Raw genomic sequence first — 18686 nt, forward strand, 5'->3', positions numbered from 1 at the left:
GAGAAATACAGAGTTCACTGCTCACTCTCTGTAAAAAGAAAATGCTGAATGGTTTGTTTTCCTGTTTGCCTAATTTGAAACATATTGAGGTTGTACTGATTTAATGTTTTATTTACAATACTCTTTTAGACCTTTGTGTTGACACAGTCATTCATGGTGACAAATGTGACATGCTACATTGTAATCTAGCATTCACAATCTGTTCTGACTGAACTAGACTTTTTACTTATTTCTGTTCACATCTACCACTGAAATAAACCACCCATTACAATCTTTTAGGTGTTGAAAAAGAATGGATAACACAATTTTAAACTCTTAGTTCATTCTGCCTGTTGCAGGATGTATTCTGAATGCATTAACACAAACAACAATAGCAAAAATAATTAAATGCTTGTGGCTATTTTAAAATAAAATTGCGACAATAATTGGTTAGTCCCATATGATTTTGACTCATGTGCCTGAAATTGTACAAGTAGTGAACAAGAAAGAATTCCTTATTTTTTTTAAAATAAACTGTTAGTGACTGAAATCAAAGAATAAAGCTATATTAAAATGGATCATCCCACGAGAAGTCTGCCATTCTTCAAAGAATAATGTAGGGTAAAGAATGGAGGAAGGAGTAGCCATACATAAAATGGGGGAGGAAATCGACATTGATTAATGTGAGCGTTCAGATGGAATCCAGTCCTACAGTATTGATGCCCTTCTTTTTGCTGCTCGTTTTAGCTCCTTCTTTAATGAAAGAAGGCGAAAATCATGAAACACATTCCTCTTGCTAATGGTATAAAAATCTATTTGGCATGCTGGAAGAACATCCAGCCTTCATTGTACATTCTGTAGTCATAAACGGAAACATATAAAGCTCTGAAGTATTGACCAGCTTCTGAGGAAACACATTTTGGATACAAGAGCATATTTTCAGTTTCTCCAGGCACTCAGATACTGAGACAAGGTCAAAAACTGTAAAACGTCCAACACATAAATAGATTTTGTTATACAACAAATTTGTATTTAACAGACTGATATACACAGGAAGAAATGGGAAATGCTCAATATTTGCGTACTGAGCATGACAGTATTTTTCTTTTATATTCACAAAGCCAGTTACTACAAGGCACTCCATTTTGTTATGGCATATTTTTGCAAGTGGATATCAGTTATAAAAACAAAATTATCAATAACTGCACATAATATATTACACATTATAAAATGACATTTTTACATGGAGGCAGCAGATATTAAGTTTCTGTAAATGTATGATGATGGACAAAATTATATTATTTTTGTCATTTGGACTATTCATATACACTAACATTCAAACTATTTTAAGGTATGTGATTATATACAAACTCTGAATAATGAGTCAAACAAGTGACTTCTGTACACTTTAATATCTGCTAAATTAGAATACCGTATTAAAAATACAATTCTTTCAACTTTCATTGTCCATAGTATCAATTATAATTACAGTACTGCTATATAATTTATACATCATTAACTAGAAGCATACCTGTACAAATCTGCAATTAAAATTACGGAAGAGCACTGTGTTGACAGCTGTAACACATTTTTGTATCTGTACTCAACACGGCAACATTTTTACCTAATAAGATTATTACAAACACATTTCAAAACATTTATTGAGCAAACATTTTTCATAAAATGGGAACTGCAAAATTACAATGAAGGTAGTTTGTATTCCTGTAGGAATTTCTTTTGCTGCATTCAGAACCTAGCACACTTGAAAGTTTTTCATATGGAGATATCACACTGACACATCAGAAAATAGTTCACATCACTTTCACAATTTGGAAACCATGCACACAAAATGCAGCAGAAGTTATACCAGAATACACTACAGTTAGATTACACAATGCTTTAATTCATTACAAGATTGAAAATCAAAATAGATGTTTAAATAATTTTTTTTACTAATTGTTCTAGCTTCACACAGCCCATATACCAGCTTTCAGTGGCTCAGTAGTTTTTAACTGAAATGCTTGTGCAACAAATCCAACATAATATTGAAGAAATATTTTATGTGGTGCACAGTAGTTCAACTACACTGGCTTACCACATCAACACATTTGAAAATGTACTTATTCATATGAGCTGATGGTCTGATGCCTGTGATACAGTAAACATTCAAACTGAAAAGGGCTTCCCACTTCAGGGAGGTAATCTTAAAGAAAAATGTTTTATTATTTATGTTAAAAATATCAGAAAAAATGAAAAACATATTTTAGCATGCCCCATTACAAAATTGTACAAAGTAAACATAATATTGATATAGGTGATTATGTTAATGAATTGCTTTGAATTTTATGTTGAATGGTGTCTTTTTATGTTGCTCGAAGCAAATCAAACTGTGTGATATTCATGAATAAGGGGTGTTACTCTTCAAGAAAGAGACTGTTCAAGAAATTTCAAAGTGCAACTGCAAAAAGATAATCTACACAGTAATACTGATTTATTTTTGAAATGATGCTCACTCAACGTAATGGCACTAAAATAAAAAAGACCATTAGGTGTATAAGATTCAAATTAACGTATCAGTGATCAGACCAACATTAAAGAGGGAAAATAAAAAAAAATACATTTCAGGAGAATTTCCTCAGATGTTTAGTATATTTGAAGTGTTCTACAGCTAATTTCATGACAAAATTAAGCTATTACTCTTCTTCCTGATGCAACAACAATCAGAATCCAAAACAAATTCAAGAGCCACTGTTTTGCAGTGCACATGGAAATTTCAGTTGGGAGGCCTCTTTGATTCATCTGATGTTGTAGCTAACATATTAGTCTACATCCAATTATTACAAGACACATATTTCAGCAATTCTTTTGTAAGATATGATGAGCATTTCATTGATTTTACTTACAGCTACTATCACAATTCTTTTAAGGGATTATTATGTCTCCTTACATTAATAATTTTTCATGAAGAGCAACTATGAAATACTATGGACAAACAAATTTATTGTATAGCAGAAAATGCAAAATATGGAAATGGAGTAAAAGGTATTAAGGCTTACACTGCATTTGATGTAAGACTGTATTGTCAACAAATACACACATATTGATCAAAATTTATTTATAATCAGAAACATGGTTGACATATGAGGAAGTATTCAATATACTGCTAATCTTTCACTGCTAAAGTTTCTGATCTCAGTACCATGAGTCCAAAGGAACTGTAACAGCATACCTGAAACTGACGGTGATAAAGAAAAGATAGTTCTGTGTTTGGTATCAGTCACTTTGGGTCACAAGGTTCAGATAATCAGGATTAAACAGGTATAAGCACTTTAGTACTAAATAGTCAACAGCATGGAATGAACATATATAGTCAGGCGAAAAAATGAAAAAGTATAGCACACGAGCAAAACATTGCCAACTGACATCTCATTTTCCCTTCCAAAGCTACTGACAACCAACTTTAGAATTATAATTTCAGATCATTTAAAAGTAAGATCTTAATGGTAGATATAAGCTGTGAAAGATGAATCTTCTAATTTCTGAAAGAAGGTGGCTTGAAAAATAAAAAGTTAACTGAAATACAAACAAAGAGATATTACACATAATGCAGAATAATACATCATTTCTATTTAGATGGGGTTGATACAGATTTGGATGAGTGCAAGATACAAGAAATGATGGAAGGATGAAACATTCTGAATAAAACAATATAAAACTGTCTCAAAGAGAATTGTGTTGCACTCTACAGGCGTCAGTTTACAGGCCCATCTAGTATGAATCTGTGCTGATGCTGTGTAGTTTCAATAGCAACAAATTTAAAGGTTCTACTGTTACAGTATATTTAGAGAAATACAACATTTCCTATTTCAGCCCTGTTTCCGGATGAATTCATTGTTCATATACAGCCAGTATACTCGCAGTTATCTTTGGCTGTTAGATTCTGATTAAAATAAATGATGTAATTAAAGTAAATATCAATTCAACACTGAAATTTTAAATAGCAAATATCCATTACTTTTTGTCACTGAAAACAATCTAAAATACTTCTACAGGTAAACAGTAAGTGAAATTTAGAACTGTTTCTAGATTGCATACAAATGCAAAAAGGGCCTTTTTCCAAGACCCAGTGAAGACATCTTCTTTTCACAAGATCTCTGTACATGCACAAAGCAGCAGTAATTTGAAAAAATAAAATTTTTCACACTGAAATATATGTACCTACAACATGCTTTTATAGTAAGATACCTCAAATACAAACAAGAAAATTGAGATCAAAAGACATTAAGTGGAAGATTACATGTATCCAACTGTGTTGTTTATCTAAGTTCAACTATTCAGTCTTAATGCAAAAACTGTGGAGTCACCTGAAATTCTGCAGGTGATTGAGCTGTTTGTGGATCACCATAATTACAGTGAAACTTCTATACAGAAGAGATTCTTTCTTGTGTATAACACAAATCTGTATCGAGTATAAAAATCTCATACTGATAGAAGTCTCAGCAGCTTACAAAAAACGAAGCTGGCATGTTCAATGCAGTTTATAAATTATTATTGTTCTATCACACAAGTAGCTCAAGATAAACTGTTCCTACAATATGAGAACAGCGTCACATTCTGTTCAAACCAGCACCTCGCAGTAATTTTACATTGTACTGTCAATACCTCACACATACGAACCCATTTTTTTTTTCATATGGAAGTTTGTTCACACTCCATCCATACACAGAGCACAGCAAGTAGTAAGCAATTCACAGCAACAAAACAGCACCATCTGCACTATACACTAAACTGAATGATCCTCAATGTCCCTAGAAACAGTCCAACACACTTATAAAATTACACAACATTTTCAACAAATTTACTTCACTAGCGGTGAATTCCTGCAGATCAAATTTCTTTTGAAAGTGGAACTGTGTAAGACATCTCATAACAAAAGAGATTTGTTCTAGAGTAAACTCTTCATTCTTATACACATTAATGCTCAGAATGTAGCATTTTGAAACCGATAGTGCCAGAAGTTCTCACAGGCCTTTGGCACATATCTTATATTAACACACACTTCAGTCATTATATGACTCCATAAAACTGTAAACAATTTTCTTGAAAATGTTGAAAACACAAGCTTCAGTTTCCACTGGAATCAGCAACCACCAAAGAGACCACACGTGAAGCTCTTCTATTCAAAGGGAGCACAATCACACTAGATGTCCTTCAGCTTCTACAGAGGCTGGGTAACCAAGATTAGGATTGAATGTCGAAAGTAGCGGAGTGGGACCATTCTGCACAACAGCTGGTGGAGGAACAGGAGGAGGGTTGTGGGAGACTGTGACGTCAGGAGGCGGCACAGTAGACGGCGCACGCACTGCACTTCCCATACCAGCAGCAGCTGTCGGTCGCCGCAAGGAGCCTGTCAGATGTGCAAACTCAAGCTGTGGTGGATATGCCACATAACGGGCATCAGGCGAAATGTTGTAGTATGGACCATCGGCATGGCTCGGCGGTGGTGGTAGTGTCGCGTAATGCAATTTTGCTCCTGCAAAGAAACCAGTTAGAAATTCAAATACTTGCACTGAAACAATTTCATTTTAGTTTATGCTTCAAAAGTGTTTGTGATGGTTAACACGATATGCAGATTAAAAAACATGATCACTATCAGCCTCATTAAATCAATATGGTTTTGCAAGCAAGATAGCTGACGAAAATTTACTGGAAAAGAACAAGTGGAGCACAGTGCTATACCTAAAGACTTACACAACATTTCTTAATAAATTCATATTTTAACTGCAGAAGACAATGTAATAATGTGCAAAGTCGAATGCATTCCTGAATTATTAAGAAAATAAGAGCCCCTGCACAACCTATTACTGTTATCAGAGTACATATTCTGTTACCTTCTACACTGGGATTGTAAGTATTTCTGTTCATTGTCTCTGAACCCTCCTCGTGATGAGGTTTTGGCTGATGTTGGACCTCGTAAGCAGGGTACTGGTAAGGATACTCCATCTGGTCAATCAAGTAAGTACTTGCTGCTGGTGGTTTTGTGTTGTCTTCCTATTGAGAGAGGAAATTTGATTAAAGTTTATTTAAACCAGCTACACAAATATACAACAGTCTACATTTAATTTACTCTTTGAATCTATATAAGCCATGCTGACTGCTATGATAAAAATAAATTTGGGGTCACTTCAGTGTGAAAATATTCCATTTGCAGTAGATTACTTTACTATGTTTTGTAGTTTTTAATACACGTGGTGCAAACACAACATTGCTCTATTGATGTACTCGTCTTCTATTATGCAACAAGCCGACCTAGGTGAGATCAGTCTGGGTCCTGAGAAATGTAGATGAATGCAAGGCAATACTGACTCTACAACTTATCCTAGAATATAGATTTAATAAAGGCAAACTGATGTTAATCGCACTTGTAGATTTAGTGAAAGCTTTTGTCATTGTCGGGTGGGATACAATCTTTAACATTCTGAAGATAGCAGGGTTAAAATACAGAAAGTGAAAGGTTATTTCAAATTGTATAGAAACCAGACTCTAGTTACATGAGTCAAAGGACATGAAAGAAAAGCAGTAGTTCAGAAGGAATTGAGCAAGTTGTAGACTATCCCTGATGTTCTCCAATTTGCACACTGAACAAGCAGTAAAGGAAATAAAGAAGAAATTTGGAAAGGAAATTAAAGTTCAGGTAGAATGGACTTGGAAGAGCAGTTGAATTGAATGGATAGTGTCTTGAAAAGAGGTTATATTTTGAGAATCAACAAAAGAAAAACAAGGGTAAAGGAATGTAATCAAATTAAATCAGTCAATACTGAGGGAATCAGATTACCGTATTTACTCGAATCTAAGCCGCACTTTTTTTCCGGTTTTTGTAATCCAAAAAACCGCCTGCGGCTTAGAATCGAGTGCAAAGTAAGCGGAAGTTCTGAAATATGTTGGTAGGTGCCGCCACAACTAACTTCTGCCGTCGAATATATGTAGCGCTACACAGGCATGCTTTACAGGCACAAAGATAAATACTGGCGCCAAAACCTCTGCGTCAGTAAATAAATTAAAAAAAAATGTGGAAGACGAGCTTTTTTCTCCGCCCCGAATTTCGACCACTGCATTTTCATACATTATCCAACGAAGTAAATACAAATTCCATATTGTTCATCTTCGAATGTAGCAGCTTTTCAATGTACTACGAAAATCCGACTGGCAAGACCGTTTGCGATGTTTGTCAGTATGGCCAATTCTACGTTCTGATTTTTTTTCTACCTGTGAGAAGAGATGGTTGCTAATGGGAACTTTTGTGAATTCTGAATCACATGCAGTATTCTCTTCACCATAAGAATAATACGAATATAAACATTTTGCCATGTATTCTTTCGTGTTTGCTGCTATCTCATTTAAATCCTGTCTGCCTAATAAACTACGAAACTAGAGTGAGACAACACAAACGCGGAAGTATACACATATGTCATGTTCATATTCGTATTATTCTTATGCCTAATAGTGATATAGTCAGAAATGAAGCACGACAATTAACTAGATTTTTAAATCTAAGATGACTCTAATTTCTGTGCAGAAAATAATGTACTAAAGAGGCGTCTGCAAAGATTTTCAAACTGAGAAAAATTTTCGCTAAACTCTCGTTCAGAACATCTTCTATCACACGCAGTTTATTATTTGGTTCTTGTTGATCATTATCAAAGAAAGCAGCAGTGTAAATAACAACAAATAGCAGTCTCTTGCCATTGTTTTGCTACTGAGACAATTACTCTCTCTTTTTTTTTATTGTAAGCGGTGGTAGCACGCACAAAAGCAAACCATGCCGCGAGCAGCGACAGGTCGTGAACATTAATTATCGGAATGCGACAAACAATGCATGACACAGTACAGTAATGCATTTTCAGCTTAGAGTGACAAAAACACCTATAACAAAGAGAACGGCAATTATCAGATCAAAGAAAAATAAGCAATCAATTCAAACCAGACGAAGCACGTGAAAAACGAAGGGTATCTGCATAAATAAGGACGGAGCGCCTGACGCATAGCAATGGCTACCTGGTAAAGCTTAACTGCTAAGCTTACGGCTCGAACCAAACTACTGCAGCTGTATCGTCATTCATTCGACCTGAATTCTATCTCATATTACAATGGACCAACTTTGTTTCGATTTGGAGGTGCGGCCTAAAACTTTTCTCTCCCCTTGAATTTCAAGTCTCAAATTTCAGCTGCGGCTTAGATTCGGGAAATTATTTTTTCCTTTATTTCGAGTCTCATTTTTCAGGTGCGGCTTAGATTCGAGTGCGGCTTAGATTCGAGTAAATACGGTAGGAGATGAGACACTAAAAGTAGTAAGTTTTGCTGTTTGGATAGTAAAATATCTGATGTTGGCCAAAGTATAGAGGGTATAAAATGCAGATTGTTTATAGTGTGAAAAGCATTTTTAAAACAGACGAATTTGTTAACATTGAATACAAACTTAAGTGTTAGGAAGTCTTTTCTGATGGTATTTGTATGGCATGGAGACTTATGCAAAGTGAAATGTGGATGATAAGCAGTTCACACATGAAGGAAATAGAAGCTTTTCGAATGTGGTACTATAGAAGAAAGCTGAAAATTAGATGGGTCCATTACATATCTAATGAGGAGGTACTGAATCACATTGGGGAGAAAAGAAATTTATGGCACAACTTGACTAAAGGAAGAAAACAGTTGGTAGAACACATACTGAGCCATAAAGGAATAGTCAATTTGGCAAACGAGCAAAGTGTGGTGGGTAAAAACTGTAGACACAGACATGGCTGCAAATACAGTATGGAGGTTCAAATGGATGTTGGATGCAGTAGTTGTTTAGAGATGAGAAAGCTTACGTAGGACAGACTAGCATGGAGACTAGCAATACATTATAAGCACAATTTGCATGTGAACAGAACTTTCAATTTTTGTGCATCTAGCAATGTCATTTGGATGCACTGAGTTACCTGTATGATTAGCCATCAACATAGCTTAAAATTAAGTGATGCTCAATTTGAGTCATGTGACACATCATAATTCTGATGTGGTGCTTGTCTGACACCTCAGGATCAACATCACAAACCACTAAAATAAAAGCAAGGGCCTCATCTGAAGGGAGGTGCTTTGCCCTTGGCACTTGGGCAGTTATGGTGGCAGTCTTGACATGATATTGATGAGTGCAGCTAGCAGATGCTTTGCAAGCCACACGTGTATGTGCATTTTTCCAACATTGTACCGTATTGTTTCTTTTTTATGGTGAAGGTGGCAACATTGACTCACTGAGGCAGTGAGATATTTCAGTGTATAAATCTCATGTTATTGTTATTGTCCTGAACAATAAAAAACAAATAGTATTTCAAGTTTTAGTTCGTTATTTATAAAGTAAAGACAAGTAATTCAATCAGGGTAGTGGATTTGGGAACCTACATTATTATATGGACTTTAATTAATGCCTTTTATATAAACTATAGGCAGATCTGAACAATACAAATGTACACAATAGGTAGGCAAATGGAAAAGCTGAAAAAAACAGGCATTATTAACACAGCATTTGTAACATCTCTCAGAGCTCAGGAGGGATCAGTTCCTACCTTACTTTGACTCCCTTTAGCCATTGTTTCAATTTCATTTTATTACAGTTCCTATTATATTTTTCAACATTGTGTTTGGAATTAATATACAGCTGAATGAATGATATCTATTTACAAATACTATAATACCAGCAGTAGAGACAGGAAAAGCAGTGCCTCAAAGATTGTGAAGACAAATATTGAAATTCTGGGACCCAAGATTGCTTTACAAATAGCTACAATAAATTATGATAGACAAAAGAAAATGTGAATATTCACAGGAAGGATTCCCAAAGAGCAAAATGTTAAGACTGTGTGCAGTGCAGCAATGGTTAAGGATGTAAAAGCCCTTTTAAGTCAATCTGGGTTCATATCATCATCCATTTTATGTGCTTTCTCTAAATAGTTTAGTGAAAATGGTGAGCTGATTCTGTAGAAAAGACAAACACCACTATCCTTTTTTATCCTAATCCATTGTTCTACGACTAACGACCTCATTTAATAGGATGTTACATCCTGATCTTCTACCATACTTTTTACCAATTTGATCTGATTTTAAAGTTATTTTTTATCATTTTAGCATTTCTGATCTTTTCCATTCCCCTATAACATTGTACTTTGATGTAATAAGAATATTTTAACAGTTCAGCCCATGACAGAGAAAGGCAAAGACATTATTATTCTAATATGCAGAGCCAAAGGCTTGATCATCAGAAAAAATGGGGTATGGTAATTAGAAAAACCACACACAGCATCAAGGAAGTACAACAATTCATCTCACAAATAAATAACTACTAGTAGTTACAATAATTTTTCCCCTTTGATATCATCCTGATGTGTTTCCCTTGAAGCCGAGGCCTGCTTCTCCTCTTTAGTATCAATCCTCCCAACTGTGGCTCCCCCCCCCCCCCCAGCTTGGTGTCAATTTGTTCCTTTCTCTCTTCATAGTATAAATAGCTTTCTCAACTTTTTCATTCATTTCTATTTGTATCAGCTGATTTTATATCCCTTAATGTGGCCGAACTCCCCCGCATGGTGCCTCCAGGCCAACAATGCCATACGATCATTTCATTTCATTATTTTTTCATATCCCTTAATATTTTTCATGTCAAATGTTCATTAGCATCATTTTACAGGTCTCCTAGTTTTGTATGTATTTTGATGTAATTTGGTGTTTTTATACAACATTATCCTTGTCTATGTGATAAATGTTGGAGGAACAGGAATATGGTGTTTGAGGTTTCCAGACATCATGGTCCTCATAGCAACAGGTCAAAAGTAATTACAGGAGACCATTAAAGGTACCATTAAAGCTATAGGGAAGATTTATGGAATGAAAATAAATACAATATGGAGGCTTTTGAAATGTGGATGTGGTGGAGGATGGAAAGAATAAGTTCGAGGGATAGAGCAAATAATGAAGAGGTACTGAGAAGAGTGGGAAAGTAAACACAGTTATTGGATGTAATAAAAAGAAGGAAACAAAACTGGATTGGACATATATTAAGAATGAAGGATGGGCTTATAAAAACAGTCTTAGGAAGATATGTTGAAGGAAAGAGGAGGACAGAAAGGAAGAGATTTCAGATCATGGACGATGTGATGGACAACAGCACATACACCAGCATTAAGAATGAAACAGTGGATCGCATGAAATGGAGACACAAAGGACCTGATAATATAGCAGAAAATGATGACGATGATCATCCTTGTCCACTGACTACTGCACCTACTGGTTGTTAAGATGCAGTGGTGTAGAAATTCTTGAAGAATTTCTTATCATCGGAACTTCGTCAGTGAGGGACAGTGGCATAAATTAATTAATAATCAGTTTTGTTGCTGTTCTCCTGGATTAAATTCCAAACCTCTTGGCAGTGGTTTATGAAGAGAGAACATGTCAATGGTGCACCATCCATTGGAAGGGCATGTTGAGCTTTGTGCTCTTCGAGAAGAATAGGCTATGTGTCACCACTGATTTTCATTCCTCCCTTTTCCTTCAAAAATAACAGTAGAAACAAGACTACACTGAACAGGTGCATGTAATAGCCACCCACATCTACAAATATGTACTTGACATTTCATAAAAACAAATGGATCAGGAAAAAGGCAGGAATGAGAGATGTAACCAAAATGAACTGGAGATGGGTGTCACATGTGAATGCAATGCAGATGGATCAAGGAAGTTCGTTTCTGGAATCCCACAAATACAAAAAGACCCAGTGGGAAGATGGATAGCTGACATTAGAAAGCAGGCAGGAACAGCATGGGTGTATGTAGTTGAAAACGGTAATCCATAGAAAAATGTAGAGGAGCCCTTTACCCAGCAAGAGATACAGAATGAACGATGATGATGTAAAATATTTTGTGATATTTTATTCATTTACTTGTTCCTTGCCAGCTGTTGCAGTCGGGAGATTTCTTTTCAAAAAATTGGTAGTTTATTTTTTCTCTTGTTCAATACTGCTGTGCTTTCCTTGACTCTGTGTCAAGGATCACTTTTCTAATAAATTACTGATCAGGCCCATTGCCTCCATGTGCTTTTTCCAATTTGCTATTGTTTTAAAAGTTAGAATTTTTGTGACTTTCTGTTAGTCTATGTCTCTACCACTTCTTGGTATGTATAATATTTTTATAAACATATTTGAGGAAGATGTTAATTTAAGTTGAATGGAGTCTAAGGTATAAAACTAGCAGTTAATGTTTAAAACAATCCTTAGCAATTATTCTCATCTTTATAATCAAGAGTACACACATACAAATCTTAGAATCACAGTTAATGACAGATATTCACATATAAAGTTGTACACTGGGCGTTAGTTTTGATTCACATTATGCTATTCTACTAGCAATTTCCTGCAAGACAACACATTAACAGGTGTCAAAAAATGGTGAATACTGGCCTAATTAAGAGACTGTCACAAACATTACAGCCCATTAATTAATATCTTACTGCTGTATGTTAACATCTATCAATTATATATATTATTTTTTGTTTGTTGATCAAAAATTGGAGTAAGCATTAAATTAAATCTTACTAGATATTCCTGATTGCTGTCTCCATTTGAGTAGCTTTCACTCTTTTCTGAAACTGAACTTAGTGTTTCACCAGTGACCGTTTCATTATAACTGCTAGGGGCATACATTTCAATGGTTGCCGACTTACTGCTGCTCTGTTCGCTGGCAGCTGAAATACAACATGAGAAGCATTCGATAAAGTGGATCATTGTATTTTGTAACTGAATATTAAAGAGTGAAATTGTTTAAAAAGTCAAGCAGAAATAATACTAAAACAACAAATCAGCAGTAAAAGTCTCCTATTAAAGAAATAATAATGGACAGCGACTATGACATATGAGTAACATAGTGCGATGACATGTGACAATATCATGACAAACATACTGCCCCTTTAGCAAAGCAAATGATCTGCCATGTAGTGTAAGTCTTAATGTGACACAACAAACACTGATAGAACACAAGCAAAAAGGAGAAAAAGATGTTCAATAATCTTTAGCCAAATGGTGAACAACATACAGATGCACATAACAGATTTAAAAAAAAAAAAAAAAAAAAAAAAAAAAAAAAAAAAAAAGCCTTGTGCAATATTCTAGTCCATTCCTAAGCAACCTATACATCAAACTATGTATCATATCTGTTAGTCCATTGTCAATAACTCAGGTCCAAGACCCACCACAAGACAAGCCTCGTAACGAAAGTTTTTCTCCAACCACAGGTAGAGCTCCACATGAAAGCAGCTGTCATTTACCAACTGCACTCAAATGACTGCACAGCAATTTATGTGTGTATGACACCTAACCAGCTCCATACTTACATGGATGGCAACCATAAAAGGCAATGGCTACTCAAGCATCCCATTGCTGAAGTTGCTGCACTCTGCAGTGCCAATCACTTTACTTACTGCAACGAGTGAGGTGGTGCGGCAATAAGACAGTGGACTCATATTTGTGAGGATTGCCATTTCAAATTCCCATCCTGCCATCCAGATTATGAAATCACTTGGAATGGTTGCCAAGTGGATCCTTTCAGAGGGCATGCTGATTTCCATTACAATCTCAGCTTGTGCTTCATCTCTAATGATCTCATCATTAATAGGGTGTTAAAACCCAAAACTTAATTCCTTCCCACACCACCTGCTTCAGTGCGTATGCAATTTTGATCCCCACTGCCACCCAGGAGAAATGCTGCTGAAATGAATATGTAGGAACTGCCCCTACAGCAAATTTTCCATTCTCAACATCCCACTTGCTAAGCTAAGAAGGTGGGTGGTAGGGAAATGTACATTAGCAGTGTGCAGTATCCAATGCTGCTGGAGCCAACAAAATTATATTGCTGGCCGTGCTTTACATAGTGTGCTCTCAACATTTATTGGTGATTTTCACTTTAGTGAGCATATTTTGTTCTCTTAATATTTGTTATGGATGATGGTAAAACGAAGGAGCTGAGGGTTAGACATACGAGCTAAGCTATAAAGTTCTGTAACTTTTCCACAAGAGTGTCAAAAGTAGAAGATGAATACACCTACGGTGCTTGCCCCACCATTGGCAGCTGCCATTGGTAATTGGACTGACAAGAGAACCATGCAGCAGATATTCAGTAAATGTATTATAGATAGTAGCTGTGCATCTTCCAAATCACTAAAAAATGATGCAATTAGCAGAAAGAAGTAGACAACTAGACAATTTTGCTGAAAAATCTTATGTTCCACAACATTAAATATTAATATACCTCACACAACCAACTTAGTTTTGTGAATGAGAGCAACCTGGAATTTTAATGGCATTCAATGAACAATGCTGAGAACATTAAAAGCAAGGGTTTCAGGTATCTGACCGGAATGACAATAGTCTAACAAAAAACAATATTTGTCATGTCCTGGCAAGTGCTTGTACCCAGACCATTGCCTGACTGTTCCTAAATGACAGCATGAAAAGGCAAACTCATGACAGAATGAAGTATTTTCCCTCTTTCTCTGTGCAGAAAGGTACAGTCAGTTGCCTTACTTGCAGACCACTCTCAATCTGTGGTAGTACCCATCCTCAATGGTGCTGCTCCTACTCGCTTGTCCTCAGCATATCCTCTCCTGTAGTTTTCCAACTCATTCCTCCCACTTGCCACTACCCCCTTCCCCATTTCCCCTTCCCTGAGAGTCGCCATTCATGGCCTTTTCTCCCTTATAATACTCCCTATAATACTAATGTCAGAGCAGGTGTGTTTGTGTATGTGTGGGTGTGCATGTATATGTATATGTGTGTGTGTGTGTGTGTGTGTGTGTGTGTGAGAGAGAGAGAGAGAGAGAGAGAGAGAGAGAGAGAATACTCAGACTGGGACAAGAGTGTACATCCAGATTTTCTGATCTGTTACATGTGGCTATGGCTGCTGCCCCTCATTCGGCTGCAAATGAATGGTTGCATTTCCTCAATCCTCAAATATTTCACATTGTAATATTAGAGCAAACAAAAATCAAGATCACCTACAAATCTGTTAATGGACCACTGTTTATTTATTTGAGCTAAACTTGCTATGGCACCCTTACAGTTAATTTCCTGCTTTTTTTTTCAAACATTTTTTATTTAATGTTTATACAGTGTTTAAAGTCACTATGAAGACAGTAAAGGTGTTTTTCACTATTCAGACAAAGAACATAAAATCTACAGTGCACGTAAGTCTCATATCACTCAGATTTTTAATTATGTCTCACAATAAACCCACTCTGTATACAAAACTTGAAGAAATATCAGGTATATTGTTCTGAATAAGAGAAGGAGACACATGATTGAAAACCAGCTTTTAATAACTGTTGTAACTCTAGAACCAATTACATGTTCTAAGGAAAATAAATACCGTCCAATTGTAGAGGCTATGCACACATTAAAAAATAAAGAAATAAAATATGAAAACACAACTCTGTCTTAGCAGGTCACTATTCAGTCCTCAAATATTCTTTCATCTTTTCACTATGTCTCTTTTTTCTTTTTTTTATATCACTTCTCACGTGTTCTCTTACTGCTTATACCATGAAATGAATCAAACTTTAAGATTTTCTTTCTGAAAATATCTCTCTGTTCTATGCATCTATGTTGTGTATTTCCAAATCTATGTTAACTTTTGACATATACCTTGTTAATTTCTTTTTCCAGAGATACCTGAGGATCTGTTTTGTCAGCCTTTTGTCAACTTTCCCTCACTGCTTCTGTAATTTTTTCCATCTTTTGATATACTTCATTATTACTTCTGTGCTTCTTACTGGACTTAAAATTTTACTCATGATTCTTCTCTCCAATACTTCTAGTTCGTCTAATTTATAATTCAGTGCTAGGCATTTACTTGTTCAGAGGCATTCTGTTTCACTATCATGCTGTAATGGATTATTTTTGAATCTCTTGACATGCATATTTTTTGTAAATTATTTTGTTATTCATTCTCTATATTTTTCTTCTTTTCTCTTATTTTAAACATCATCTTTGTTCAAATTCTACTCTGTTAACACCACTACCCTATCCTCTCAGTTCTCTAATTCATTACTTTTATTTCCCATAAGATTGGGACATTAAGTTCTCATGAATTCAAATTGCATATGAGGGATTTTTGGATCCCAACAACTCCCTGAACATTTCTCTAAATCCTTTGTGCTGAATGAAACCTTTCAGCTAAAATTTTCTACATTTTCCTTTTTACTCATATGTTATGTTCGCATAATCAAATGAAGAAATTTAGTCTCTATATTATGTCACAAAATTGGAAAATGCTGTTATTAGAAAATTATAGTCACAATCATCATATTGCAATATATCACCAAAAATGTTTATCCTGTACTGTTGTATATGTCTTTCCAGCACTACTAAGTACGTAGATTTACTTCATAACACTTCTCTTTTTTACATCACTTATTATCTGATGTTACAGAAATAGAAGTTCTTCATTCATCTCATTATTACATTAGCGTCAATTTTATATTTCTCAAACTGTGATTGCCATACATTTATAAACTGAATCTTTTTCATTCATTTTCATTTAGTTACAATACCTTTTACAACCATGGCTTAACAGTTCAAATTCTAGGAATGCAACATTTTTAACATACCTGTACGCTTACCCTTGGCTCTCTTCCTGTACACAAAGCAGGCAACAAGAGCAATGTTGAAGAGAACAAGTAGTGCTCCAGTCACTGAAACACCAACAATGACGAGGCGTGGAACATCGGCCTTCCCGAGCAGAGCATCAGGCACATCAGGGCCAATCCCGACACCAGCAGTACCTGATTTCCCAGGAGGTCCACCTGTCAGGACATGAGATAAATGACGTGACTCACCTGCTGTGAGACGTTTTGCAGCACGGCCAGCTGAGGCAGCCGCCCCACGCCTGCGCAAACACCAGCCTGCCAGTGCCACATTCAAGGCTAGTAGTGCTGCACCCACTGTTGATGCAACAGCTACAACAAGCCCCGGAGTACGGCTACTCGGCCCCCCACTGGAGCCGCTGCTGCTTCCCCCAGAGTCGAGTCCCAGTTCACGGCTCGTGGGAGGGCCCTCGCCTGCAGAGGAGGGACGGACATGGGGTGGAGGGTTAGTGATGGGGAGGGGTCATTAGTAAGGCTCTGATCTATCACAGCAGCTATGCAAATGATTCTCCCATAGAAAGTGACACTAATCCAGTTTAACTGCCATGGTAATGGTTGCAAGACTCAATAAATGGAATGCCACCATGAGTGAAGTGTATTTAGACCGTGACTGTGATAGATTATGCACCATAGAAATTTAAGTGCAGAATTTGCTGGGAACATTAATCTATAATACTACTGAGCACCACAGTGCAAACAGTATTCTGGCTTTATGGTGGCATTTCACATCTGGGGCTTTACTCTTTAACAATAAAAGCATTACATTATAAGCATACCCATGTATTATGGTTATATCTTCGTTCATTTTGGTTTTGACCAGAAAATGTATAAGAGAAAGGGTGTGGTGATCAATTTATCCTTGATTTATCAACAAAAATACAAACTGCAGATGTCATACAGTTGAAAATACAAAGATCGTGTTTTCACTGATAAATATTGCATTTTCTACTAAAGCAGCAGTGGTAGAATCCACCAGATATAGATGTTTGTTTATGAAAAGAAAAGGTACAAAACAAATTTCAAATTATTTGTAGATTAAATTTACTGAACAAGACAAATAATAAAGCTTTCAAAAAATGTGCAAATAACATTTGGTATTGCAGCAATTCCTGCCAAATGACAGGTGTTGGTGTTCTCAAATTATAATAAATGAATACAAGGTTATTCAAAATGTGCAATAAATAACAAGCAATATAATATAAATGAAGTGCCACATGTTCAAATATTATATTGGCAATAATAATACAGAAAGAAAAAAATGAACCACAACTGTAAGATACAGCAATTGCTACTTCTTAGCATTCACGTATCACCATGAACAAATGGAACACAACAAATTGGTTGAGCAAGAAACTCATTACAACATAATAGACAGTAGACTGAAAGTTATGTTAACGTAATAGTGACACATTTAAGTTGTGTTTGTGTTTTCTGATCATTATCAAACTGTATTTTTGCTCTCATACTCACAAATTACCTCATGGAATTTAGCACAACATAAAAGCAATGTGTAGCATTCAAAATTATTTGAATACCTGAATTGTAGGAATACAAGAAATTGTCAGTGTTGAAGTGAGCTACATTCAATGTGTCAATATTCTGAAATAGAGTGATAAGTGTCCATGCACAAAATAAAATAAAAATATTTATAATCAATAAACGGAAGGTACAGCTATAAGTTGGAAAAATAGACATTTTCTTTCTGAATAGCAACTTCCCCGTGTGTTTAGATAGATGTGCACTGCAATCCTGGATGTATTTGATTTCCATCAAGATTCTTTTTACACCATTTCTATGAATACAATGTTGTGCAAGAATGAATGCATGAATGAAAAAATATCAAAGTTAGCTAATAAGTATGTAATTCTTCTATATTTCTCAGAAATACAAGCTTACAAAGTGACAGAATAAGTTTATGTTGAATAAAAAGATGAAACAATGTTCTGATCCAGAAACAGCATTGAACAATACTATATTCCTTACTGTTGTTT

At 35.6% G+C, this 18686-nt stretch overlaps 1 protein-coding gene across 1 annotated transcript in view; it reads right to left on the minus strand.

The window, feature by feature from the left end:
* Positions 1 to 1027: 1027 nt before the first annotated feature.
* Positions 1028 to 18686, minus strand: part of LOC126235206 (nephrin-like) — a 190324-nt gene continuing 172665 nt past the window's right edge. Inside the window, exons 20-23 of the mRNA XM_049943935.1 lie at positions 16660 to 16854; positions 12596 to 12744; positions 5871 to 6030; positions 1028 to 5512 (exon numbers count right to left, since the gene is read on the minus strand). Coding sequence (XP_049799892.1) covers positions 5175 to 5512; positions 5871 to 6030; positions 12596 to 12744; positions 16660 to 16854 — 842 coding nt within the window. The 3' untranslated portion in view covers positions 1028 to 5174. The remainder of the gene's footprint in view (positions 5513 to 5870; positions 6031 to 12595; positions 12745 to 16659; positions 16855 to 18686) is intronic.

Source organism: Schistocerca nitens, chromosome 2 (assembly GCF_023898315.1).
Source record: "Schistocerca nitens isolate TAMUIC-IGC-003100 chromosome 2, iqSchNite1.1, whole genome shotgun sequence".
Taxonomy (NCBI): Eukaryota; Metazoa; Arthropoda; class Insecta; order Orthoptera; family Acrididae; genus Schistocerca; species Schistocerca nitens.